General features: G+C 40.0%; 1 protein-coding gene and 1 pseudogene across 2 annotated transcripts; one reads left to right on the top strand and one right to left on the bottom strand.

Moving 5' to 3' along the window:
• Window positions 1–4335: 4335 nt before the first annotated feature.
• LOC132010527 (peroxiredoxin-5, mitochondrial-like) lies at window positions 4336–16065 on the bottom strand (annotated as a pseudogene).
• Window positions 13975–23789, top strand: SLITRK3 (SLIT and NTRK like family member 3). Of its 2 annotated transcripts, none has more exons than XM_059391614.1 (2): window positions 13975–14142; window positions 19865–23789. In XM_059391614.1, the coding sequence occupies exon 2, from the start codon at window positions 19883–19885 to the stop codon at window positions 22817–22819; it is 2937 nt and encodes a 978-aa protein (XP_059247597.1). In that variant the 5' UTR covers window positions 13975–14142; window positions 19865–19882; the 3' UTR covers window positions 22820–23789. The 2 variants fall into 2 exon arrangements, with proteins under 2 accessions (XP_059247597.1, XP_059247598.1); XM_059391615.1 differs by lacking the exon at window positions 13975–14142 and adding an exon at window positions 14537–15202.
• Window positions 23790–24862: the final 1073 nt, after the last annotated feature.

Consider the following 24862-nt stretch of genomic DNA (forward strand, 5'->3'; position numbering starts at 1 on the left):
AGTTATTGTAAAGCCTCATACTGGCTCTTGTTATTATGTACCACACTCAATATTTCTAAAAGAGTACTTAATGCCTATATTGTTAGTGGCACTGGGTATGACATAATGGTGAAAAGCCAAAATCTTGAGCCTGATGTTCAAGGCCATCTCTAATACGGCCCCCTCCATGCCACCACACACACACACCTGAATAATATTATTTCCTACTGACTCCCAACACACACTAAATTCCTGACTGAACGTTATCTTCACTCACCAAAATTCATCTTTCCACCCATCCCTTGAGAGGAGTACCTTGTAATATAAAATCCCTAAGTCAGATTTCTCCCTCCACTTAAATGCTAACCTTTGTCTTACACCTCTCTAATATCATTTATTTTGATTTGTATTTTACTATATACTCATGTTAATAAAAATGCCCATCCTAGTCATTTGACTGGCAACTTTTTGAGGGCAGGGACTGTTTCTAACTTTTCTTGGTATCTCAGGATTTATTTGGCATACTATCTTAAACATTAAGGTCTCAGTTCATATTTCTTAAGTCGAATTGTGTTATATTTGCTGTGTGCAATGGCAGAACATAAAATTCAGTACCTGATTCCTGTATAAATCTGCCACAAAGGAATACATACAAGTTTATAAGTAGCTTGACATTAGTTTAGAGTAATAATACTATTAGTAAAGCCCCAACCTCTGTAATTTCCAATGTAGTTCTGAACTTTTGGGTCTCTCAGTCGACTGACTAGTTTCTAATACAAGCTCCCAGTTAGAACTCCCTTGTTTTCAGAGCTCTTGTGCATTCCAGCAATAGTAACCTCAAATCCAGGGGATCTAGATTTATATATCTATGAATTCTATTTCCACATAATCACTATAGCCATAATTTTATGTTCAAATATTAGAATCAAACTTCCCTCAGATTTTAAAAGCACAAACTAAGCCCACAACTGAATGAAACTTGGGGAATTTAAAAGGTAACATTGAAACAATTCAAAGAATTAAACATTCTTTAAATTCAGATTTTTTTTTAACAATAGATGATCTTCACACTTAATAATCTAGATAGAACTATTGTGTGTGAAGATGTGAAAGTCCACCCATATGCAACACAGGCATTTCTATAACTGTGCAATAATTCTGCATGTAGGTGACATATATATGTTACTGTCAACACATACATAACACATGTTCACATTGCATATTAGATCATACAAAATGTACACACACAAGATATGTATTTTTCATCATTACGATTTTTGTAGCTACACAATATTTTTTTCTAGTACACAGATATGAAAATCATTTATATTTTACAGGTACGTTTATGTCTATACTTACAGGTAGGTAAAAGTGATTTAATATCTAGTCCACTGTAGTTAAACATATATTGTTTTCTATTGTCTTTTTAAAGTCATATCTGGTAAAACCACATAGTAAAATGGTTTAGGTTTACTTTCTTCTTTTTTTCTCCTCTAACAAAGAAACATAAAAGTATTTTTGGTGCTATTATCATGTGTTTCTTTACACCATTAGTCTGATCATATTTCTGTCAATAGACAAGGTTCTGCAAAGCTTTTATTACATCATGTTGGAAAATGAAAGATTGTGACCTCAAACCCCCATGATCCAAGTGAAAATGAAATGAGTGTATACACATAGGCACAATTCAGGACACAGAACGTTTGGTACACAAAGAATGATGAGACGGGTTCCTACCCAGCACAATTCCAATTCAGTAGTTTCTCTCGCACGTACCAGCTCAGCTGCCCACGATCCGTGCTGCTTTTAAATACTACAAAGCAATTTACACTCCAACTGCCGCCCGCTTAAGTTCTTCCTTTTGCGCTCAGAAATGGAAATACTTGGACAGTGAGTGATGCCCTGTTGCAGCTGCCTCCCCGAGTCCTTCAGCAACCCACCTCTGAGCCTCGCTGGGTTAAGCCCCGCTGCTCCAAGCTCATTCTCCCCACCAGCAGGCAACCGGTCGGCCGCTGGGCGGAGAGAACGGGCGCTAGGGCGCCATCTGGAGGCGCCTCGAGGCAGCTGCAGCAAACTTAGAACAAGTAGGTGGAACAAGAATGTCAGCAAATTCTTTGTTAAATAAGCACACTGTTTTATTTACATTTTCCTATGCATATATATTTTTAAAGAGAAATATGCAAGAAAGCCTCATTTTATTGCCGAGGAATGCTCTATTTCTTTCATACTTCACAATAAAGTAAAAACTGTGATCTCATTGACAGATGAATAACAAGAGATGGCAAATTATTCTTGTTTTTTGACTCATCTCAGAGGAAAATAATTAACACTGGATACTATCAGGAATTTCTGGGATTTTGATATATAATAAAAAGGCAGCATTCCGAAAGAGAAATCTATGCCTCTGAACTAACACAATGCAAGTGTGTTAAACATGCTCTGCTACTTTAAAGAATTACAAACCGTACCTCTGGAAATGTGTAGTGTGTTCCTTATCAGTGCGTTACACTGACTTGAGTATGATAACAAGAAAAATAGCTTCGGTTATAGTTCATTTGATAAGTTGTTTATAGGACTTAAATATTTCAACAAAAGCTCCTTGAATTAATTTCCTTCTAAATATCTCCCTAAGCTTCTTTCCCTTAAAGAGGATAATTTGTATACCTGAATGAGATATAAGCTTAATTAATTAATTGAAAAGAGCACTTAAAGGCTTATCTACTGTGATATGCATTTAGAAATGTGATTACTGAATGTTTCGTTATTCCCTACAGATCAAAATGAACGTGATTGCTATCTTCCACCATGCAGAAAGATTTGGAATTTCATCTGTCCATTAAAATTAAAACTTGAATTTGACACTATTTAATAAGGGACCCATCCATAGTAATTGTTTATTTTTCCAGGCAACCATGGACCAGAGCTTGATTATATTCTAAGTAGGGGCCCTTTTGGGAAACAAAAATTCTTAATCACTTTAATTTCAAATCAGTGTTTGAGAATCTGGCAGGATAAACATAGAAAAAAAAATTCCATCAATATTTCATCTCAGTTGTTTATTTTCATGTGTTTGATAAGTAAATATATTAACTTTTCAAACATATACCATTAAATATTTTCTAAAAAAAATTAAGATTTTTCTTTAAATAGAAAATTCAAACTATAATTTTTGTGAGCTTGTAAAGTCTCTAAAAATTATGTGGTGAATGGATTAAAAAGAATGTTAATTTTTTATGTCTATGTCTCTATACCTTCAACTCCTAGCACTCCGAAATATGAAAGTATATTAGTTAACTGACTTAAATTATATGACTTATATGCTGCACAGTGGTTATGGTTTATAGAACATTTTAGAAAGACAACATATTCAAATATACAGTTTGAGATTACAAGCAGAATAAATAGCATTTGAGAATTTACAAATAATAAGGTATTAAACGCTGACTGACCAAACACAGATATGTCCAACTTTTACAAAGTAAAATGTGGCACATGAGCATTTAGATGTAACAAACAGACAAATCAGGGGATAGTTTTTCCCACCATAAATGTTTTGACCTTACAAAATCATTCTTTAAGTAAAAACTCTCCAGAATTTATAGAATGATTTTAATAAAAAATAAAATAACTATTTGCATGCAAAAACAAGAAAAGAAAGTGAGACTTTAAATGAGAGGTATAGAGTAAATTTCACAGCCAAAGAGACTGTGTCTACACTCCATCAGAATAAAAAGCTGAAAATGACAGGGGTTGATGCTACATGCAAAAGAGATGATGTGGCTAGGGCAGGAGGAAAAGCATGATGGCCAGATGTTGTCCTCTGAAAGAAGGTTTAAAGTCAGGCTTAAGACACAGAGACAAGAGAAAAAAAATATTTTTTTAGAGTAAATCCCCCCAAAAAGTATACTTGGAAGTAAATAAGAAAGTAAAGTAAATTCTTTCTATCCCACAATTTAACATATAAAACTCAAAGAAAGCAAAAAAATCCCACATGAGTCTTAAGGAACTAAAATAACATGGAGATTCTAAGTACTTTTCTGTTACTGTAAACTAGGATCAAGGATTTATGTTTGCGTTCTATTGCTAGTTAACAAATTACCACTATCTTAGTGGAGTAAACAAAGCATATTTACTATCTCACACTTCCTATAGGTCAGCAGTTCAGGCATAGCTTAGGTAAGCTCAGTCTCACAAGTCTACAATCTAGGTAACAATTGGGCTGTGATCTTTTTCCTTCCTTTCTTTCTTTCTCTCTCTCTCTTTCTTTCCTTTTTTATTTATTTTTTTCTTTTTTAAAAATGTAAACCAGAAATATTTCTTGCAGAAATTTGGTCAAGGTTCCCATTGGGTGGCTCCTGTTGAAGTTGGCCTGGGGCCCCCCATCCAGGTTTGGGCAGGTGAAATAGAAAAGGGTGGAAGTAGTATGTCTGGGCCCCGGGCCTCAGAGCTGCAGCATGATGTTGGGAGCCAGGCTTCAGGTGAGACCTATACCCTCTCCACATTCAGAGACTTCACTATGCCATCCTCTACCACTATGGAGAACCTTTTGAGCTGGCGATTTCCAAAGACACCACCAATGAATCATCTAGTAACAAATCAGTTTCCTTCCCAAAGGTCCCAGTAGAGTCAGCCAAGAGGATAACCTTGCCTCCTGAATTGTGAACTGGTTCCCACAGTTTAGTCACAAAAGCATCATCAATACTCAGACATACTACCACCTGAACCCCCTTGGCCCTCAGAGCCTCAGCCTGCTCCACAAACCCTGACAAGTGGGTCTTGGAACAGCCTGGACTAAAGACCCTGGGCTTTCCAAACAGCACTCTGTGCCTTTGAACAGCTCTGCCAGGTTCACCTTGTTCCCAGGCTCCCCTTCAATAGCCACCAGTGAAGCGATGGCATCCCCAACTTGATTGGGGCCATGTCTGAGAAAGCGCTGCTGAAACTGAGGCCTCACCAAGCATCTATTCCCTGCTTTATTGCTGGCACCCTCCTGCTCTTGTCACCACCCATGCTACAGATTAATGGCAGTGGCCCAGACAAGAGCTAAGCCTGCTTGGCTGCCCAGAAGGTGCAGTCCAGCTAGCAGCATGTGCATCCCAAAACCACTGGTCTGTGTTCTTATCTGGAGACTTGGTTGGGGAAGAATGTGTTTCCAAATTTAACCAGGTTGTAGGAAGAATTCATTTCTTTGGATTCTTAAAGATCGGTAAGAGAATGTGTCTTCATTTTAGGGAGGGTACTATCTCTCTTTTAAGGACATTCACCTGATTAAGTCAAGCTGATCAGAATAATCTCCCTTCCAATTAACTCAAAATCACCGATTTGGGATTCTAATTGCACCGATTTGGGATTCAAAAATCCTTTAACCTTTGCCACTTTCTAGTGGATAAAGAAGTCACAGCTTCCATCCACACTGAACTATGAAAATGAGATTATTCAAGGATGGGACACACTGGGGGTCACCTTAGGGTGTGTCCACAATAGGATCTCTAACAGCCACATGGGATTTCTTGCTTACCATTCAAAAGCTTTAGTTCAAATTCATGGAACAGCCTGGGGTGAATAAGAGTGCCAGGGAATTTTGTTGCCTTTAGGATCAAAAAAGAGATATGGATATATTATAGACGTTTTGTAGATGCATAGTTCTATCTAACAAAGATATGTAACAAACAAACAAACAAAAACAAAGTCATTGCGTCAGGAAGGACACGGAGGCAGAAGTTTGATGCCCTGAACTGAGGAGTAATGTCAGACTCAGACTCATGAGCAGGAGTTGGGACAAAGGACAGCACAGGTGCCCATATGGAGGCAGTGGCTTTGTGTACCAGACGTGTTTGTGTTGCCTGGCTGCCTGTCCACAGCTCCTCACACCTAATCATCCATGCTGTGAACTGGCTCAGCCTTATTAGACCATGAATATATACCTGACCCAAAAGAATACATCCAGAGACTGGCCAGAAACTTACGGTCTATGTGGCCTTACTGGAAAAAAAAAAATAAGCCTGTCCATTTATATTTTCAGGAATTTGAATTCAAGTGAAAGAGAGAACTTGCCAGTTGGTGGAGAATACTGCAGCTGAAAGACTATGTAGCAATTATGAGCTGAGAGCTAGCCGGTGCAGAGAAAGCAGCTTAGCACAAGGGGAAAAAATGGTGCAGACTCAAAAAGAAGTAGAGATTAGAGAGAACATTCATTCATTCAATTCCTCTAATACATTTGTATGGAGTTCCTATTATGTACGGGCCACTGTTCTAGGTGCCAGGAATACTGCAATGAATAAAACAAAGTGCTTGTTCTTATGAAACTTATTCCTGTAGTGCGAGATAGATGGTAAAAGTGCCTAAGCATATAAATTATATTTCATTAGGAGAGAAACCCTGGGAATAAAAATAAAGCAGGCCATGAAGTTTAAAAGTAACGGGGGAACTGCTGCTTGGGGTAGCAAGGTCAGGGACGCATACTTGATTATGCAGTGAAGATGCCAGTCAGCCCTGCTCTAACTGTGGAAAGGGTACACTGGACAGAGTGCACAGTAGATGAAAAGGCTCTGAAATAGGTGTGTGCTTGGTGAGTCAAGGAAATAGCAAGAGGGGGGGATATGGTTGCTATAGAGTGGGAGCAAGAAAGCAAGCCATAGGGTGTGAAGGCAGCTATGGAGCAAGCAGCAAGATTACACAGGGTCAGACAGAATACTAGCTTTTACCCAGAAAGATGGGAAGCCACTAGAGGGTTACTAAAAGATAATACCAGCCTTACATTTTTAAGAATCATTCTTGCTGCTGTAGAGAGCAGATGGGAAGTGAGGGAGGTGACAGGGAGACAATGTGGACCCTGAGAGATACAAAATGTGGCCTAATTTCCGATTATGTTCCCCATGAGGTCTGGCTGTACTTGTTTCAGTCCTTGAATTTCCATGAGATAACACTGCAAACTCTTTTCTTTTCCTTTTTTTTTTTTTAAACAACCCACCCCCCTTTCCTTAAACCAGATTGCCAAAGACTCTAATGAATGTTAAATATATTCAAGTCTTGGGTATGTTGGCTTTTTATATATTTTGGCATAAGAGCTAAAAGGTAGTAGAATTTTAAAAACATGTTACCTTTTTTATAAATCGTAGAAAGTGCTTGCACATTGGGGAGTTGATGTCAGGCTGTTAAATTGTTGAACAGAATTATTTTTCCAGGACACTGGCTTAAACCCATACAAAAAAGTCAGTTCCCAAAGATTATCCTTCTGATGCTCTGTGACATAAATGTTTCAAGAGTCTCTAACTTAATGGATATTCTCATCCAATATAAATTAAGTAAATATAATTCAATTTTTGTATCTTATGGATAACTATTTTGCTATTCTATGAGTCTTTGAAACTAAGTATGCTTCCCCTTTTAGAGACAAAACGATTTTATTTATTTATTTATTTAAAAGATTTTATTTATTTATTTGACAGACAGAGATCACAAGTAGGCAGAGAGACAGGCATAGAGAGAGAGGGGAAAGCAGGCTACCCTCTGAACAAAGAGCCTGATGCAGGGCTAAATCTAAGACCTGAGACCATGACCTGAGCCAAAAGCAGAGGCTTAACCCACTGAGCCACCCAGGCACCCTGAGACAAAACAACTTTATTTATTTATTTATTTATTTAAAGATTTTATTTATTTATTTGACAGAGAGAGATCACAAGCAGGCAGAGAGGCAGGCAGAGAGGAGGAAGCAGGCTCCCTGCTGAGCAGAGAGCCCAATGCAAGACTCGATCCCAGGACTCTGAGATGGTAACCTGAGCCGAAGGCAGCGGCTTAACCCACTGAGCCACCCAGGTGCCCCAGACAAAACAATTTTAGACAAAACAATTCAAAAGAGTTTATAAAGAATCCATTAATTTTTAATTTTCTATCTTCCCAACTCGCACACATACAGAGATATGCATGCGTATGTATAATTTTTATATGTGTAAATACTTTTTGGCTACATTTTTATGGCATTTCCAGTGAAATATTACAAAATCAACCATAAAGTCTTCCAAAATGGGCAGGGAAGGGAAATTAGCAAACACTCCCTCACTGTTTTAACAACATGAGACATTTTGCTACTACCCTTTCAATGAATAAATCTAACGAGTACAAGAAATTAAAAACAACAAACAAACTAGTTTTAGGTCAGCCTATCCCTTTAAAATTTTAAGGTCATTAAAATACATTGAAATACAACCCCAAATAGTCAAATATTCTTTGTCTTTAATTTATATTTTTGGTCACATTTCTATAAGATAATTTATATTTTTTTGAATAGATAAATTAATAACATTGTAGGTTCTACAGTATTTTATAATTTTGCCATTGTTAAAAAATGGTGGATGAATGGTGTCTTAATTGTGCCACATAGGTTTATTAAATTATTTTATTCTTTTTATTTAAACTATTTGTTAAAAATAAAATTTGTGATAAACATTTCCCATTCACAAAATTCTGAAAAACACTACTGTTAAAGAAAATAAAATTCAGACCATTCATTTGTTAAAGAAGAATATTTTATTGGCTATGAATGGAAAGAAATTAGCATCCATAGAAACATATATTTGCCTTTAAATGCCTAAATGTAAAAAAAACACACGTGTGCGCACACACACACGATTTTAATACGCAAAAGACAAAGTTACAGATAAGGGAACCACTAAACATTAATTAACAACATAGAAATGTGAAAGGAGATTTAGATAGAACATAAATGCTAAAAGGAGCTAAATGCCTAAGTAACTCAGCAGAGTGATACAGGGGAGGCAGCCAAATCCAGAGAAACTTTATTTTTTTGGATTTAAGTCACTTTAAGAATTGTTAACATTCAGATATATATTCAGTGTTTCATAACACTTTTGCTCTATTCTTAAAATTCAAAGTTGTACATAATATTTCCATTATCTGTGGTTTCCAGCACACAATCATATAAAGCCTTTTATCTTGTCCCATAGTTGGTAGAAACAAATTTTTCATCAGGCTTTATACTGAAATCAGCCTCATTTAAAAAGTTATTTCATATTCATGTTCTCAAATAGTTTTGAAAAATTCAAAGACCAGAGGAAATTTGATTTGACTTATACGGCTTGCTGGCCTTTGACTTAATTAGGCTTGCTGGCCTTATTAGTTGATGCCGATACTATTCCTCTATAATGCTGTAGTAAATTTTAAATTAGTAGACTAAGAGGACACATACAGAAAATCAAATATGGTTCCAAGAGGATTACCATGAAACCTAGTTAAAATATTTTAAGCATTATCATGCCCTTTAACATTTTGTCACTTTAGCAGTTACCACAAATTCTATAGTTTCAATTACCTTCTAATTAAGTGACTCTTTCTCTAGCCCTTGTTCATCTCTTGAAGATTAGTTCTACATTTCTACCCAACAGGTGAGTTTCTCTGCATGAATATAAACCTAACTCAAATAAGTAGAAAGTTCATTACCTTAGAATTTTAAACATATCCTCAAGGGAGTAACTAAGACTACTTACCGGGAAATAAAACATTTGTTTAAGTTTGCTTGAAATTTGTTCTACCAATTAGATTTGTCCCAAAACAAAATCAGCTGCCCTGAAATGCACCAAGCTCCACATCACAGGCAATATTAAGCCATTGTCTATATAACAATTTGGCAAAGGATAGTAAAACAGGGATTTGGATATATCATAATTGGTTGGACTTGATAACCTTTCATGTTCCTCTTAATTCTGAGATTCTATGATGTTATAAAATCATTCTAATTCTCTTTATCATATATTAAAAAAGAAAAATTTCCTTCACTGCTAAAACTTATGTGATTTACCTCTTTCCACTACATATAATATCTATTCATTTTCTGATGTATTATTCAACAGTTTAATTTATTTCAACAAATAAATTTATTAATTTCCCCTTATCTTGATCTTTGAAGATTTTTTCCTCAGTATTTTTTTTAAGATTTTATTTATTTATTTGATAGAGATTACAAGTCATCAGAGAGGCAGGCAGGGAGAGAAGGGGAATCAGGCTCCCCACTGAGCAGGGAGTCCGATGTGGGGCTAGATCCCAGAACCCTGAGACCGTGACCTGAGCCGAAGGCAGAGGCTTTAACCTACTGAGCCATCCAGGTGCCCCTTTCTCAGTAGTTTTAGTCTTAATATCTACAATCTATTAATTTCAAATAATTTTAGAAAATCTCTTATAAAGGAAACAATAACTTCTAGGCTTAATCCAAACTACAAATTAAAATTTGGAAACTTTGTTCATACTAGATAAATTCTGAGAGTTCTAAAATAGTTCACTTAATCTTTGAGATTAAAATACATGTTTACTTCAAAGATAACCTAAGTCCTCATTAGGTGGAAGCTTACAAAGTGCTTCTAAATATTTTAGTAAAACAAAATGGAAAAGATCAATGTCTAATTGAATAGTTGTAATGCAGGTATCACTTATAAATATGTTGATTCTCTATGTTTTACAAGATGCTTTTGAAAAAACATAGTTACCAATGGCTTTGGAACTTCTACAAACATGTACTTCTACAAACATGAGCTTCTACAAATAAAAACCTTTCAAACATCTTTCTTCTATGGAGTTATAGGAAGATATACACAAATAAACACTTATGTAAGTATGTAACCTTCAGTCTGAATTGTTCAATCTTTTGAATTCTTTCAATATATGCTAACACTTAATTTCTGTTTTATCATGTTTTTGTTTAGCTTAATGTTTGGTACACAAAATTTTCATTTACAAAATTATATTGTGTAAGTAACTACATTTTCAATTGTTTCAAAGGTGGTATCAAAAGTTGCCTAAATGAAGATATGATTAGCTTTTTGAAATTATCAAGCATGTAGTTTGTCACCCTGAAAATTATTTGGAATAGTGTGTGCCAAAAAAAAAAAAAAAAAAACCCACAAAAAAACGAGAGAGATAGAGAGAGAGGCTTCATGAATGCCTGTGTAAAAGCAGATGAATGCAATATATAGTTGACTTAGATATGCTGCATGTAATCAAAAATTACTGCAGAGTTTAGAGTTTTCTTGGATGAATGCTCCATTATAAAACAAACTCTCTAGTACTGCCTTATTTAGAATTACATCTTTCAAAGATATATTTATTTTATTTAAATCAGAGTGAGTAAAATATATGCTAGATAAGAAAAATATGTCTACTTTTTTTTCACTTTAATACTACTATCTCTCTCTATCTCTGAAAACAACAGAAAAATTAAAAGGAAATTGAAAAATACTGCTGTCCTTGGAACCAAATTTATATACATATAGATAGATAGATATGATATATATCAGCAATATAAACATATTTTACATTGTGTATGTTATTTCTATGTTTTCCTTTTATCCATTATGTATCATCAATAAAAAACACAGTTCTTTAATGACAGCTCTTTCTTTTTGAAATATAAATTATTTGATTAAAATAAAACTATGGGTATGTACATAAATACTTCTGTGGAATGCACTAAAAAGTCATAACAAAGAATAGCTCAAAGGTTCGCCACGCTTACCCCACAGCATTTTTGTCTGACCTGAAATATTTATGTCAGCTGTTCAATCTTCTGTAGCTCCCCAGACCATTAGTCTATAACAAAATCTGCTCAGAGTAAATATATTAACACATTCAGAGTTCTCTTATCAAGAAATAACCTTGAAAATCAAATAAAATGAAAAAACCTCCAAAAGGTTAAAGAGATTCAGCTATTTTAAGAATGACGTTGCCTGATTTCTTCCAGGGTTACTCTAATATCCTCCAGCCTTGAGGCTCAGGGGCATGTGTGTGATTTCACACTTGCCCACGTAGAATATGGTATACTCAGGAGTGATTCTCCTCGAATTGAGCAACCACCTGAAAAGGCCAGAAACATCTCTATGACTCATCAGCCTACTGATGTAGCTCAGGCTCTCCTAAATCAGACTGATTTGTTATAGGGATGGACCTTTTCCACAAACTTTCTTGAATTTATCTTTTTAAACTCAATTTGGAGAACTTGTAAGTGAAAAACCCAAGACAAACATTCTCTCCTTATCCATATCTCCACTTATGCTTCACATAGAAGCATTTATTATCTGAGAAAATACTGAGGAAGGTTTGAAATGTGTGCCAGATCTGGAAAACAATATTTAAAGTATAGGGGGGTGCCTGGGTGGCTCAGTAGGTTAAGCAACTGATTTTTTATTTTGGCAGGGGTCATGATCTCAGGGTTGTGAGATGGAGCCCTGCTTCTGACTCTGCACAGACTTTGCTTGAGATTCTCTCTCTCCCTCTGCTCCCCCACCACCTCACCAACCTCACACTCCATCTCTCTCTAAAAATAGATAAATAAGATGTTTAAAAAAAAAAAATAAGGGATGCCTAGGTGGCTCAGTCAGCTAAGTATCTCCTACCACTTCAGGTCATGATTCCAGGATCCTGGGATGGAGTTTGCATTGGACTCCTTGCTCAGCAGGGAGCCAGCTGTTCCCTTTGCTTTCTCTCTCTGTCAAATAAATAAATAAAATTAAAAAAGAAAAGAAAAGAAAAATAAATAAAAGCCTATGTTTTGAAATCATATTGGTTTCACCACTTTCTAGATTCCTGTAGATATTCTATTAATCTAAATAATCTTAAAGAAGACTATTGTGAAGAACAAATTGAAATATTATTTTAAAAAGCAATCTAAATTCACTTTATGCACAACCAACAAAGTTGCCATATGGAATTTGGCTAATCTATATACAAAATCCAAAGGAATCCCACAGTTCCCTGTTTTTCACAATGACCAGTTCCATCTTCTCTCTTTTAATGAAGGTAATACAGACACTAGTCTTGTGGTGTAATATGTATATAACGTAGAGTAACAATGGTGTAACAAAGTATACCGAAAAATCCATTAAATATAGGCTAAAATCATAGCTCCAGGCCTGTTTCTCAAAACATTTCATATATAAAAAAAGTATTCTTTGTAAGGGTTGAGTTAGCTCCTTTGAGAGCTTTTGCAAATAGGGTTGAGGTCAGTTTAGGTCTACATTATACTAGCTACACAACTTTGCTTGCCTTGGACAATTTATTCCATTCACTTCAGTTAGGAATGGCAAGAGATACAAAGATGATTCCTGGGACTACTTCTTATTCAGTTTGGAAGTTAGTGGAAGATTGCCCTCTCCACAACGCAGTCGCTAATGAAAGGGATCTATTAAAAAGAACTGCGTTGGTTTACACTGCAGATTGAATGGAGCAGTAAATGACTGCATTAGTATGACTGCAATGGGGGTAATGGTCGCCTCCAGTAGGTCTATAATGTTGTAATAATTCTTTCACATAGGTGCAATAATTGCTCAAGTGTCCTCATTTAATTTGTCACGAAATGGTATCCAACATCTCTTCAGCAAATGCCCCTCACACCTCTCCTCACTCTAGTTTTATTTTCCTCCCTCTTGGCAGTGTAAACAGATGAGGAAATCTGTGTACTTCCAAAATGTCACCTATGTATCAAGAAGCGGGGTGTGTGTGTGTGTGGGGGGGCACTGTAAATCACTTGAAAACCGCTTCTAGGAGGCGTTTAGGGATACCGCCCATCAATACAGCTCAGATGCTCTTAATTTGATGACCCCGCCCAAACCCCTCGGGCCTGGCCTGTAATTTTCCAAACGGCCACCTCTCATTTGCAAATAAAAGTTAAAGTCAATCCACAGATACCGAACGCTGACTTCCTGCCACTCAATTTTACAGGGCTTCTCTTTGTAGAGCTGCCAGATTGTGACCAATGTTGGGGGGAGGCGGGGATGAGATGAGCGACAGAATGAGATGAGAGAGATTGAGAGGAGAGAGAGAGAATGCGAGAGAAAAAGAGAAAGAAAGAGGGAGGGAGAGAGATCACTTGCTTCCTTGCTTCCTAAGCAGGGATTTGCCTGCGATGCGCGGCGAGAGGACTGCGGCGGCTGATTTACACAGTTGGCGCGGAGGAGGGGCTGGGGGTGCGGGGAGGGGGGAGGGGGCACAAGCTGGCGGAGGCTCCGGCGATGGGCTGATCTGGGGGCTCCCGAGAGCCGCTGCCTGCGTGCGCGATTTGGGGGCAGCAGCTGATGGATTTGCATTAGGGTTCCAGCCCGGCGTTTCGTATACTGCCTCCTAAAACCCGATCTGGACCTCCCAGTTTGGGTGCAGACGTTGGTAAGTAACGTGTAATCCGATTTCAGTTATTTCCTAGGCCATTAAAGTGGCACTTTTAAAGCAGGTCAGTCTTAAAAGATGCCGCCGCCGCGAGCGTCTCCTTGGCCTGAAACGTTCCGCGGTCCCCCTCCCCCCCCCCCCCCCCATCCTCTCGCGCTGGAGAAGTGAGGGTGCTTGAATGGTGAGCTGTCTGGGGGCTCACTCTCTGCCAACAAGATCTCTTCACCTTCGTGCTTTGCCTGAGATCTCCCAAATCCAAGTCGAATTTGGTGTGTACAGCCATACTGTTGTATTTGTATCCTCTTTTTTTCTCTCTACCCCCGCCTCCCCCCCCCCCCCCCCCCCCCGCTTCACCGTCTGGCCAATGCTGGGATCTGGGATCTAGTCGCCCCCTTCCTGCCTCCTTCCCTCTCCTCCCCACCCCCTTCTCTCATCTACACACCACCCACCCCCACTCCCACCTGCCTAAAGGGTCAAGAGCAAAGAAACCCGGAGATGGTAAGGGCTAGTCCCATCTCCTCTGATCGAAGGAGGCCTTGGGCAGGGATTGCACTGAGTGACAACCTTTCAGGAAGCAAGGAAGAGAGAGAGAGAAGGGGGGGGGGGGGAGAAAAACCCAAAAAACAAAACAAAACAAAACAACAAAAAACAAAAACCCAGAGACGGAGCCAGGACTCTCAGGACAGCGAAGCTCGACAGTGAATCCAGAGCACCGAGATTTTTCAAGAACCCAGTCCTAGGACACCTCTGCCTGCCTACCATCGAAGGTATATAGAACTGTGGTCCGGAGCTCTCTGTCACTGGCGGCGTCAAGCTAGGTGAGCGCCTGGCTTTCCCATTGGTATGCAGCGACCATTTCCCTTCAAGTCTCAAAGGTGGAAACACTTAAAAGGATTACAAGCGTGATTTGGTGGCCTTACTGAAAGTTGGTGGCATGAAGAAGAGAAACTGCAAGGCTACGGCATGTTGGATACAATTCAGCCTCCCAGAGAGTTTGCACCTCCCGCTGGGCAGCCCCTCGGAGCAGATCTCGGAGATCTAGAGCGCTCTGCACCGATAGGTACTCGCCGCCATCCTTTCCTACTTTGCCTAATTGAAACCAGGATTTCTCGCTGGTAGGATGTGCACTGTAGAGCGTACAGAGTTTGGCGCTTCTGTACGTTCACAGGTGCTAGGCGTTTGTTGCATTATTGAACGGTTCATTTAGTTGTTAAGGACAATGGTAGAAGGAATGGTACTGGAGACTAACATACCCTTGGACCCCTTTTCTAGGGGAGGAAAATGTAAGTAACTCCAACAAACAGGCCAAGTGTCGGAGCGAAGGGCTCCTCCCCCAGTGGGTCGCTCACTCGTTCTGTAAAAGAAGGAAAACGGCTTGAGGTTTTAATCATTTTCCATTTCTAAACATACCCATTGTGCGTTTCGCCTGGAGACAGCAGATTGGGATCTGTGCAAGGCTCAAACCTCTTCAGAAAATGAATGATGCAGCATTTTAATTATTTGTTCTGGGGGGGGGGGTGATCGCTTTGCTTCCATATTGGAATATTTAATCCTAGATATGGAGAGATTAGTGGGCTCGGAGATCGGGCAAAGGGGTGGGGGAGAGAGGAAGGGGGCACTGTGGGGGAGAAAGGGCTTCTTGTCCTCCCCGTGGACAAATGATGCCGGGCGCTCCCAGCAGGAAGCGGGCGAAACCGGGGCTTCAGGGCCCTCCATCCCCTAACTTTTGGAGCTCTTCCTATCACTTAGACACGCTATACTGAGATAAATGAAAAGAAAAGGGGTGAGATAGCCTTTAGGACATGGATCAGATCAAGAACTTGAGGGGATGTAGTTAAGAAGAGAACAGAGGACGATTGCAGTGATGGTCATTTACCGTTACGGGAAGCTCAGAGAAGCATCCCGGTTACCCATCAATTCCATCGCATCATGGGTTCCGATATGATCCGTGAAACAGTCGCCGCCTTTGCACGTTGGGTACCAAAGGTGGTGTGTGTGGCGGGGGAGGGGGTAGCTTGGCAGTTGGTGAAGGAGACGGGATTGTTCAGGTTCTGAGTTCAGGCTATCCGTGATGGTCGGCTCAGTTGCGACCTGAGAAATAGGGTGGGTCTGGAACATTAAGGGTGTAGAGTGTTAGAGAAGCTTGCCTTCCTGCTTACTAAGACTGTGATTGCTGTTTCTAATCTTAGCTACTCGGGAGCGGAGGACACTTGTGCGGTCATTTAAAATGCAAAATGTGATGCAAATCTTCTATGACTGACTATTACGGAACGTTTATGTTCCATTAAGTGATATATATATTGTATATATAATGTACCATTCTGGTACAAAACTGATAAGTGGGTTTTTTTCCCCCCCTTTAAAATTTGATTTTGTAAAAAGTGTTTTAAGGGAAAGCCATCTCTATCCGCTAACTTTGAGTCCTTGGGCAGTTGAGGTTCGGTCCAGTTCTTAGCGACCAGAAAGTCCCTCCCTTCCCCAGGAGTTGGTTACAGGATTAGTGTGGAGTGGCGTGCGGGGAGGGGGTGGCGAAGGGCAATCTATGCCATACAGTCCCCGCTAACTAGACTCCTTTGCTACACACTTGCCTCTCTCCAGTTTCCCCGCTAAGCTGCCTATCCTCGTAGTAGGTAGCACGGTAGCACCGCCAGTTCTATAGTCGAGCCTTCTTAGAGGGTTCCTGTGAACTGTGATCTGGTGGCCCCTCTTCACTGCAACGTCTTCGCTCAATCACCCCCACCCTCACCACCCCCTATATTCCCCCAAATATCACGGAGAAATATTTGGACCAAAAAAACGGGGTTGGGGAGGGTCGAGGAAAAAAATCCAAACCCTGAAATGCTGCCCCCTATCCCCATGAGGTCTTTCCGGTAGAAGAAAGTGAAATGTGCCATTGTTACCAAGTGGTCTGCGTTGGCCTGTCTCTGTTTTTAAAAAGGTGGAAGCAAACACATGGCTGTTGAATCCAGGGGAAATCGAAGGCTTTGAGCTGCAGCACAACAAAAGGATTCCTGGTGCAAAGAGATCGAAGCAAAATGCAGGAGAAACTCGGTCCAAGTCACTCAGGCTGCCTGAGCTCTTACTCGGGACTCCTAAGCAGAATCAGCTAGATCCAGCTCTTCTTCGGGGATCTGAATTACCCTTTATCCCTGTCTTTGGAGGGGAGTGTCTATGCTATGGAAAGGATAATTCTGAAGGATAATCTTACTTTACAACCAGTCTGCACTAGGGACAGGAGCTTTGGAAACTAGAGAAGCAAAACAGGAGATGATTTCCTTGAGAGTTAAAAATAATTATAATAAAAAGAAAAGAAAAAATGTCCACAGTCCTCCCTCCTCTACCTTCCCCACCAAAGGAATGCTTTCCTTAGGTTGGCCTCTGCTTCATTGTTTCTCATTTTGACAGTTTGTTATCTGGACCCCTTCACTTCTTTTCTCATCCCTTAAACACACACACACACACACACACACACACACACACACACAAACTGTACAGTCAGGGCTTCCTAGTGCTCGCTCCCGACCCCAAGCTAAGCGCGTTCCCTTCTTGGAGCTCATTTTCGTGACGTGGAAAGCCGGATCCAGGGTTACAGCACACATTAAAAAAAAAAAAAAAAAAAAAAAAAATCCAGCTCAAGAGAAGTCCGAGATTCTGCACTGGGATTGAGCCTGGCTTCCTCTTTGCCTCCCTCCCGCCCTTCCTCCCAGTGCCCAATGATGTGCTTCTGGTACCCAGAGAGAGCAGCCACAGCAGCGGCAGCGGCAGCGGCAGCGGCGGCGAAGCTGGAAGCCTGCTGCAGCCCCTTCTCCTCCCTCCTCTATTGAGTGTGCCAAGCGGCAGTTCTGCATCCTAAAGAAGCCCATTGAAAGGCCCATTGCATTCCCAGCACGTCTCAAGCTTGCTGCTTTTATTTTTTCTCTTCGTCTCCCCCACCCACCCCCTCTATCCCCCTTTGCTTCAGCTTCAGCAAAAGGAAGGGAGGGAGAGGGAGAGAATCCTTAAACTCAAGCTTTTTTTTTTTTTTTTCTTCCAATGTTCAATACTTTAAAAAAAAAAAAAATCTCCTGCAAAATAGGTAAGTCAAAGACATCTGGTGCCTTTCTTACCTAAATCTCAGGGAGCTCAGAAACAAGAAAAACATTTAAAAAATGATGAAGAAAGAACTTAAGTAGATTTTAATATTTTATAAGGGAGGCAGGGAAGACTAACTGATACTGCAATGTAGCTTCATCTGCCTTCTGTCTCTCTCTCTCTCTCTTTTTTTTTCATTTAATTGTTTCTAAAAATTGAGTATTGCATGCCCGAGGCGGATTTCTCTTTGCATTCTCATGGGTCTTCTTATCCTTACAGCTGTGTACATTATATGCAAGTTGAATGTGAAGATTTATTCTTTTCACTTTCCTTATAAATTATATCATATTGTTTTCAGAGGCTTGGCAAAATATTTCCTTAATGTATATATCTTACGTGAGGAGAGAAAGCATACGCTAAAAATTCTGGTTTATTTTTATTGATTAAAAATAATTATTCAATTTTGATTGATATTTCAGTGACTTAGAAAGGGCAATCTAATAAAACTGCATTAATATAATTTACTTATGTATTCATTTTCATATACTGATGATATAAAGCAAGGAAAGAGAGCCATAGAAGAAGGTTCTGTATTATTACAATAGTGCACAGTATTTGTTTCTTCTGATTAGAAAAGAATGATGTCTTTCTTTGAAATGTAAGTCATGTGATAGATTATTTATCAGCAGGTAAGAATCAAGGTTTCCACCCTTTTCTTGCCTTTAACTACCCAACTCTCTTCTAACCAGCCACCTGCCATTCCAGCTTTTTACAGGGTTCCTCAGTTGATCTTGAAGGCACAGACACACATTCCAAACTAAGCTCTGCAAGTGTTTTGATACAGACACTCCCAGGTTCAGCATCCTTAAGCTATCATTATCTTTAACTCTAACAACTGCATGGGCTCCTTCTTTAGAAAGGCTAATCTTTCCAAAGGGTTTAAATAGCCAAATGATACACCTATGTAAAAATTATTTAATTAAAGGAGATGTTAAAAATCTGTGCTTGGGAAAAAGAGGGTGGAGGTATAGTGTGATACTGAGCATACACTATAATTAAGTATACTGTGATCATCTCTTAAGCAAAATCTTAAGTTTTCCTGAGATACCAAGCATCTCATATATCATCTGATATAGAGCAATGGGTTCAGACTTCATTACACTCTAAACTAATAACTTTTTGGTATGCTATGTCTTTTTATGAGTAGAAACCTATAGTTAAAGAAAATTCCCACCAGAATTCCAATCAGATCTGTAATGGGCTCCTCTGATATCAATGTAAGTTTTAGCAGACAAACAGGTGAAATGGCCAAATTACTGCCATTTTACTGAATATGCCTATATCTAAAAGACATCACTGTATACCAGTCCTTTGATTGCCGTAAGATGCAATGAAGGCTGCTTGTGTCCGTATGATATGCCCTTTACCAAGTATGTCTTGGTTCAGAAAAATGTCATTGCATGGCACAATATTTCAGAGTCACCCAAGTTTAAATACAAGACATATTAAGCATATTGACAGATCATTTTGAGTGTCAATTCAACAACTGCTAAACTTTGTTTCACTCATAAAAAAGCTCCAAATGTAGGAGTAAATTAGAATAGTGCATATGAGTAAAGGCTAAAAATCTGCATCTTTATTTCTGTTGCAGTTTTGTAAGCAACTACGAATGATGAAACCTTCCATAGCTGAGATGCTTCACAGAGGGAGGATGTTGTGGATAATTCTTCTAAGCACAATTGCTCTAGGATGGACTACCCCGATTCCCCTGATAGAGGACTCAGAGGAAATAGATGAGCCCTGTTTTGATCCATGCTACTGTGAAGTTAAAGAAAGCCTCTTTCATATACATTGTGACAGTAAAGGATTTACAAATATTAGTCAGATTACTGAGTTCTGGTCAAGACCTTTTAAACTGTATCTGCAAAGGAATTCAATGAGGAAATTGTACACCAACAGTTTTCTTCATTTGAACAACGCTGTGTCCATTAACCTTGGGAACAATGCATTGCAGGACATTCAATCAGGAGCTTTCAATGGTCTTAAGATTTTAAAGAGGTTATATCTACATGAAAACAAACTAGACATCTTCAGAAATGACACCTTCCTTGGCTTGGAAAGTCTGGAATATCTGCAGGCAGATTACAATGTCATTAAACGTATTGAGAGTGGGGCATTTCGGAACCTAAGTAAATTGAGGGTTCTGATTTTAAATGATAATCTCATTCCCATGCTTCCAACCAATTTATTTAAGGCTGTCTCCTTAACCCATTTGGACCTACGTGGAAACAGGTTAAAGGTTCTTTTTTACCGAGGAATGTTAGACCACATTGGCAGAAGCCTGATGGAGCTCCAGCTGGAAGAAAATCCCTGGAACTGTACATGTGAGATAGTGCAATTGAAGAGTTGGCTGGAACGCATTCCTTACACCGCCCTGGTGGGAGACATCACCTGTGAGACCCCTTTCCACTTCCATGGAAAGGACCTGCGAGAAATCAGGAAGACGGAACTCTGTCCCCTGTTGTCCGACTCTGAGGTGGAGGCTAGTTTGGGGATTCCCCACTTGTCATCAAGCAAGGAGAACGCATGGCCAACTAAGCCTTCCTCAATGTTGTCTTCTGTCCATTTTACTGCTTCTTCTGTTGAATATAAGTCCTCAAATAAACAGCCGAAGCCCACAAAACAGCCCCGAACACCAAGGCCACCTTCCACATCCCAAGCTTTGTACCCCGGTCCAAATCAACCTCCTATTGCTCCTTACCAGACCAGACCACCAATTCCCATTATATGTCCTACTGGGTGTACATGTAATTTACACATCAACGACCTTGGCTTGACTGTCAACTGCAAAGAGCGAGGATTTAATAACATTTCTGAACTTCTTCCAAGGCCACTGAATGCCAAGAAACTTTACCTGAGTAGCAATCTGATTCAGAAAATATACCGTTCTGATTTTTGGAATTTCTCCTCCCTGGATCTCTTGCATCTGGGGAACAATCGTATTTCTTATGTCCAGGATGGAGCCTTCATCAACCTGCCCAACCTAAAGAGTCTCTTTCTCAATGGCAATGATATCGAGAAGCTGACACCAGGCATGTTCCGAGGCCTACAGAGTTTGCATTACTTGTACTTTGAGTTCAATGTCATCCGAGAAATTCAGCCTGCAGCCTTCAGCCTCATGCCCAACTTGAAGCTGCTATTCCTCAACAATAACTTGCTGAGGACCCTGCCAACAGATGCGTTTGCAGGCACATCCCTGGCCCGGCTTAACCTGAGGAAGAACTACTTCCTCTACCTTCCTGTGGCTGGTGTCCTAGAACACTTGAATGCCATTGTCCAGATAGACCTCAATGAGAATCCTTGGGACTGTACCTGTGATCTGGTCCCCTTCAAACAGTGGATTGAAACCATCAGTTCAGTCAGTGTAGTGGGTGATGTGCTTTGCAGGAGCCCTGAGAACCTCACCCATCGTGATGTACGCACGATTGAGCTGGAAGTTCTCTGCCCAGAGATGCTGCACATCCCACCAGCTGGAGCATCCCCAGCCCAGTCTGGAGATTCTCACCTTACTGGGGGGCCAACGAATGCATCACCTTATGAGTTCTCGCCCCCTGGGGGCCCTGTGCCACTTTCTGTGTTGATTCTCAGCCTGCTGGTTCTTTTTTTTTCTGCAGTCTTTGTAGCTGCAGGCCTCTTTGCCTATGTGCTCCGACGGCGCCGGAAGAAGCTGCCCTTTAGAAGCAAGAGGCAAGAAGGTGTGGACCTTACTGGCATCCAGATGCAATGCCACCGGCTTTTTGAGGACGGTGGAGGTGGTGGAGGTGGAAGTGGAGGTGGTGGCAGACCCACTCTTTCCTCCCCAGAGAAGGCTCCTCCTGTGGGCCACGTTTATGAGTACATCCCCCACCCAGTTACCCAGATGTGCAACAACCCCATCTATAAGCCTCGAGAGGAGGAGGAGGCGGCTGTTTCATCAGTCCAGGAGGCAGTGAACGCAGAACGAGGGGGTTCTGGGACACAACCACCTGGAATAGGTGAGGTTCTCCTAGGAAGTGAGCAGTTTGCTGAGACACCCAAGGAGAACCACAGCAACTACCGGACCTTGCTGGAAAAAGAAAAGGAGTGGGCCCTGGCAGTGTCCAGCTCCCAGCTCAACACCATAGTGACGGTGAATCACCATCACCCTCACCATCCAGCAGTTGGTGGAGTTTCAGGGGTAGTTGCAGGAACCAGGGGAGACTTGGCTGGGTTCCGCCACCATGAGAAGAATGGCGGGGTGGTGCTGTTTCCTCCTGGGGGAGGCTGTGGTGGTGGCAGTATGCTACTAGACCGAGAGAGGCCACAACCAGCCCCCTGCACAGTGGGATTCGTGGATTGTCTCTATGGCACTGTGCCCAAATTAAAGGAACTGCACGTCCACCCTCCTGGCATGCAGTACCCAGACTTACAGCAGGACGCCAGGCTCAAAGAAACCCTTCTCTTCTCGGCTGGAAAGGGCTTCACAGACCACCAAACCCAAAAAAGTGATTACCTCGAGTTAAGGGCCAAACTTCAAACCAAGCCGGATTACCTCGAAGTCCTGGAGAAGACAACATATAGGTTCTAACAGTAAAAGAAAAATAAATTAGTGCTTTTTTTTTTTCCAAAAGAAAAGGAAAATAAAAGAAATATATTCCTTGCTCCCTTTACACTTGTCCCAATAACTCCATTCTCACAAACTTCCCTGCCCTGAACAGCACTGAAACCGCATGATAACTAGAAAATACAGATGTATGCTCTCCCCTCTCAGATGTGATTTGGAGGAAGGGCCATACTCAGATCATTAATCAATGAAGTGCCTTCGCAGACTTTTGCCAGCAAATGTTATCATTATTTTTTTATACTGAAACTTGAGACTTTGACTGTGCCATGTATAAGGTATATTGGGGATCGTTGTATTGATCCTAATTAAGTAAAACTCAATGTGTCTTTTTATTTTCAGTATATATATTTTTTAATTTGTAGTTTTGTTTGACAGGGAGGGGGGAAAACAAATTGATATTTGTGGCTTTCTTTCCTCTTCCCATCATGGCACAGATTCTGTACATGTATTAACAATGCAGTTTGCTGCATGCCTGGAAACTGCAAGATGGGGAGGGAGGGGGCGGGTCTTGCTCGAATGTTCTCACCCACTCTTTTTTCTGTCACACACATACCTACACGCTAATCACAAATCCCTGCACACAGTTAGGTCCCTAAACCTGCAGCCTTTTCCTTCTGGTGTAGGAACACACACACACAAATGTACACGTGTGCGCGTGCATGCGCACACAAACACAGGTTCCCTATTCCTTTTCAACCCAATCTAATTATTTTGGGTTTGATCCATTCCTCTACTCTTCATAGCTTCATCTTCCCTTCACCCCTAGTGTACAGCTCTCTCCTACCACCGTGGGAAAAGTCATATTCTAGGTTGGATCCTACTGAAGTGGAAGCCTGGTGGTTTAACAGCTGGAGGCACACCTAGGGATGAGCATCCTCTTTGTGACACTTCATCCTGATGCCAAGATTTTTTGGAGAACATCTGCACTTTCTTATATATATATATATATATATAAAATATTAAAAAATAAAAAAGCAACTGGGTATATATCACTAACAGCTTTGTAGGAAGCACTTTTAATGTTTTCTCTCTCACACACAAAGATTCAAAAGAAATGTGCATATATTTATTCTGTAATTTCAGTGATTATAAATTGTAAAGGTAATGTTTAATCATTGTATAGTGATTATGCGTCTGGTATAGCTTTCCTAATAAAAAGTTTTTGAAAAACATAATACATTATATAGAGGATACCAAGCTTGAACCTTAAACTCCAGCTATGCCATGCCTTTCGTGCTCCCATTAAAAAAAAAAAAAAAAAAATCTTTCTTTTACTTGTTATACAGAGAGCTAGTTTATTAACAAGTTTGATGCACTGTGATGTTGATAAATCTTATAACCCACCACCCCATCACATACCAGGATACAACTGGGACTTAAAAAAAATCTGATTTATGTAGTTGAGTTTTTTTCTCTTGGATTATGACTTTCAAATTAAAAAACCCAGCGATGCACCAGTTTTCCTAGGCAGGTTGTGATTGGGAGAAAATAAAGAAGTAGGTTTCTAAGAAGTAGAAGATTATATAGAGGAGATAATAAAGGAATCAAGGACCCATGCACCTTAAGACAGTAAATGACATAAAGAAAAAGGAAAGTGAAATTGCTATTCTTTTTTAAAAACGTAGTAAAATTACACACGCGCACACACACACCAATCAAACTCCAAGGCCTTGGAGCCGATTTGACTGTCCGAGTCCTGCTATCTGTACAAGTTGTCATTGTTATATTTAAGTACTGTTGTTTTTTTTTTCCAACCATCTAACTATAACTGGCCCCAGTCAGCTTGAACTAAGACAGAAGATGCTGAATGAGTTTTTCTTTCTGTATGATATTAAAATAATGTTTAAAGTTAATCTGACAATAATCCAAGTTATAATCCATTTACATGTGAGCGAAACCAAAGAAAATTGGATTTTTAAGGTGCCAGTATCTTGTTTGTGGAGGAAACTAAACTGATACAAAGAAACCGGAGCTTTAAGGCAGGCACTTATCTCATTTCGCCAGTAG

The sequence above is a fragment of the Mustela nigripes genome, chromosome 2 (assembly GCF_022355385.1).
Source record: "Mustela nigripes isolate SB6536 chromosome 2, MUSNIG.SB6536, whole genome shotgun sequence".
Classification (NCBI taxonomy): domain Eukaryota; kingdom Metazoa; phylum Chordata; class Mammalia; order Carnivora; family Mustelidae; genus Mustela; species Mustela nigripes.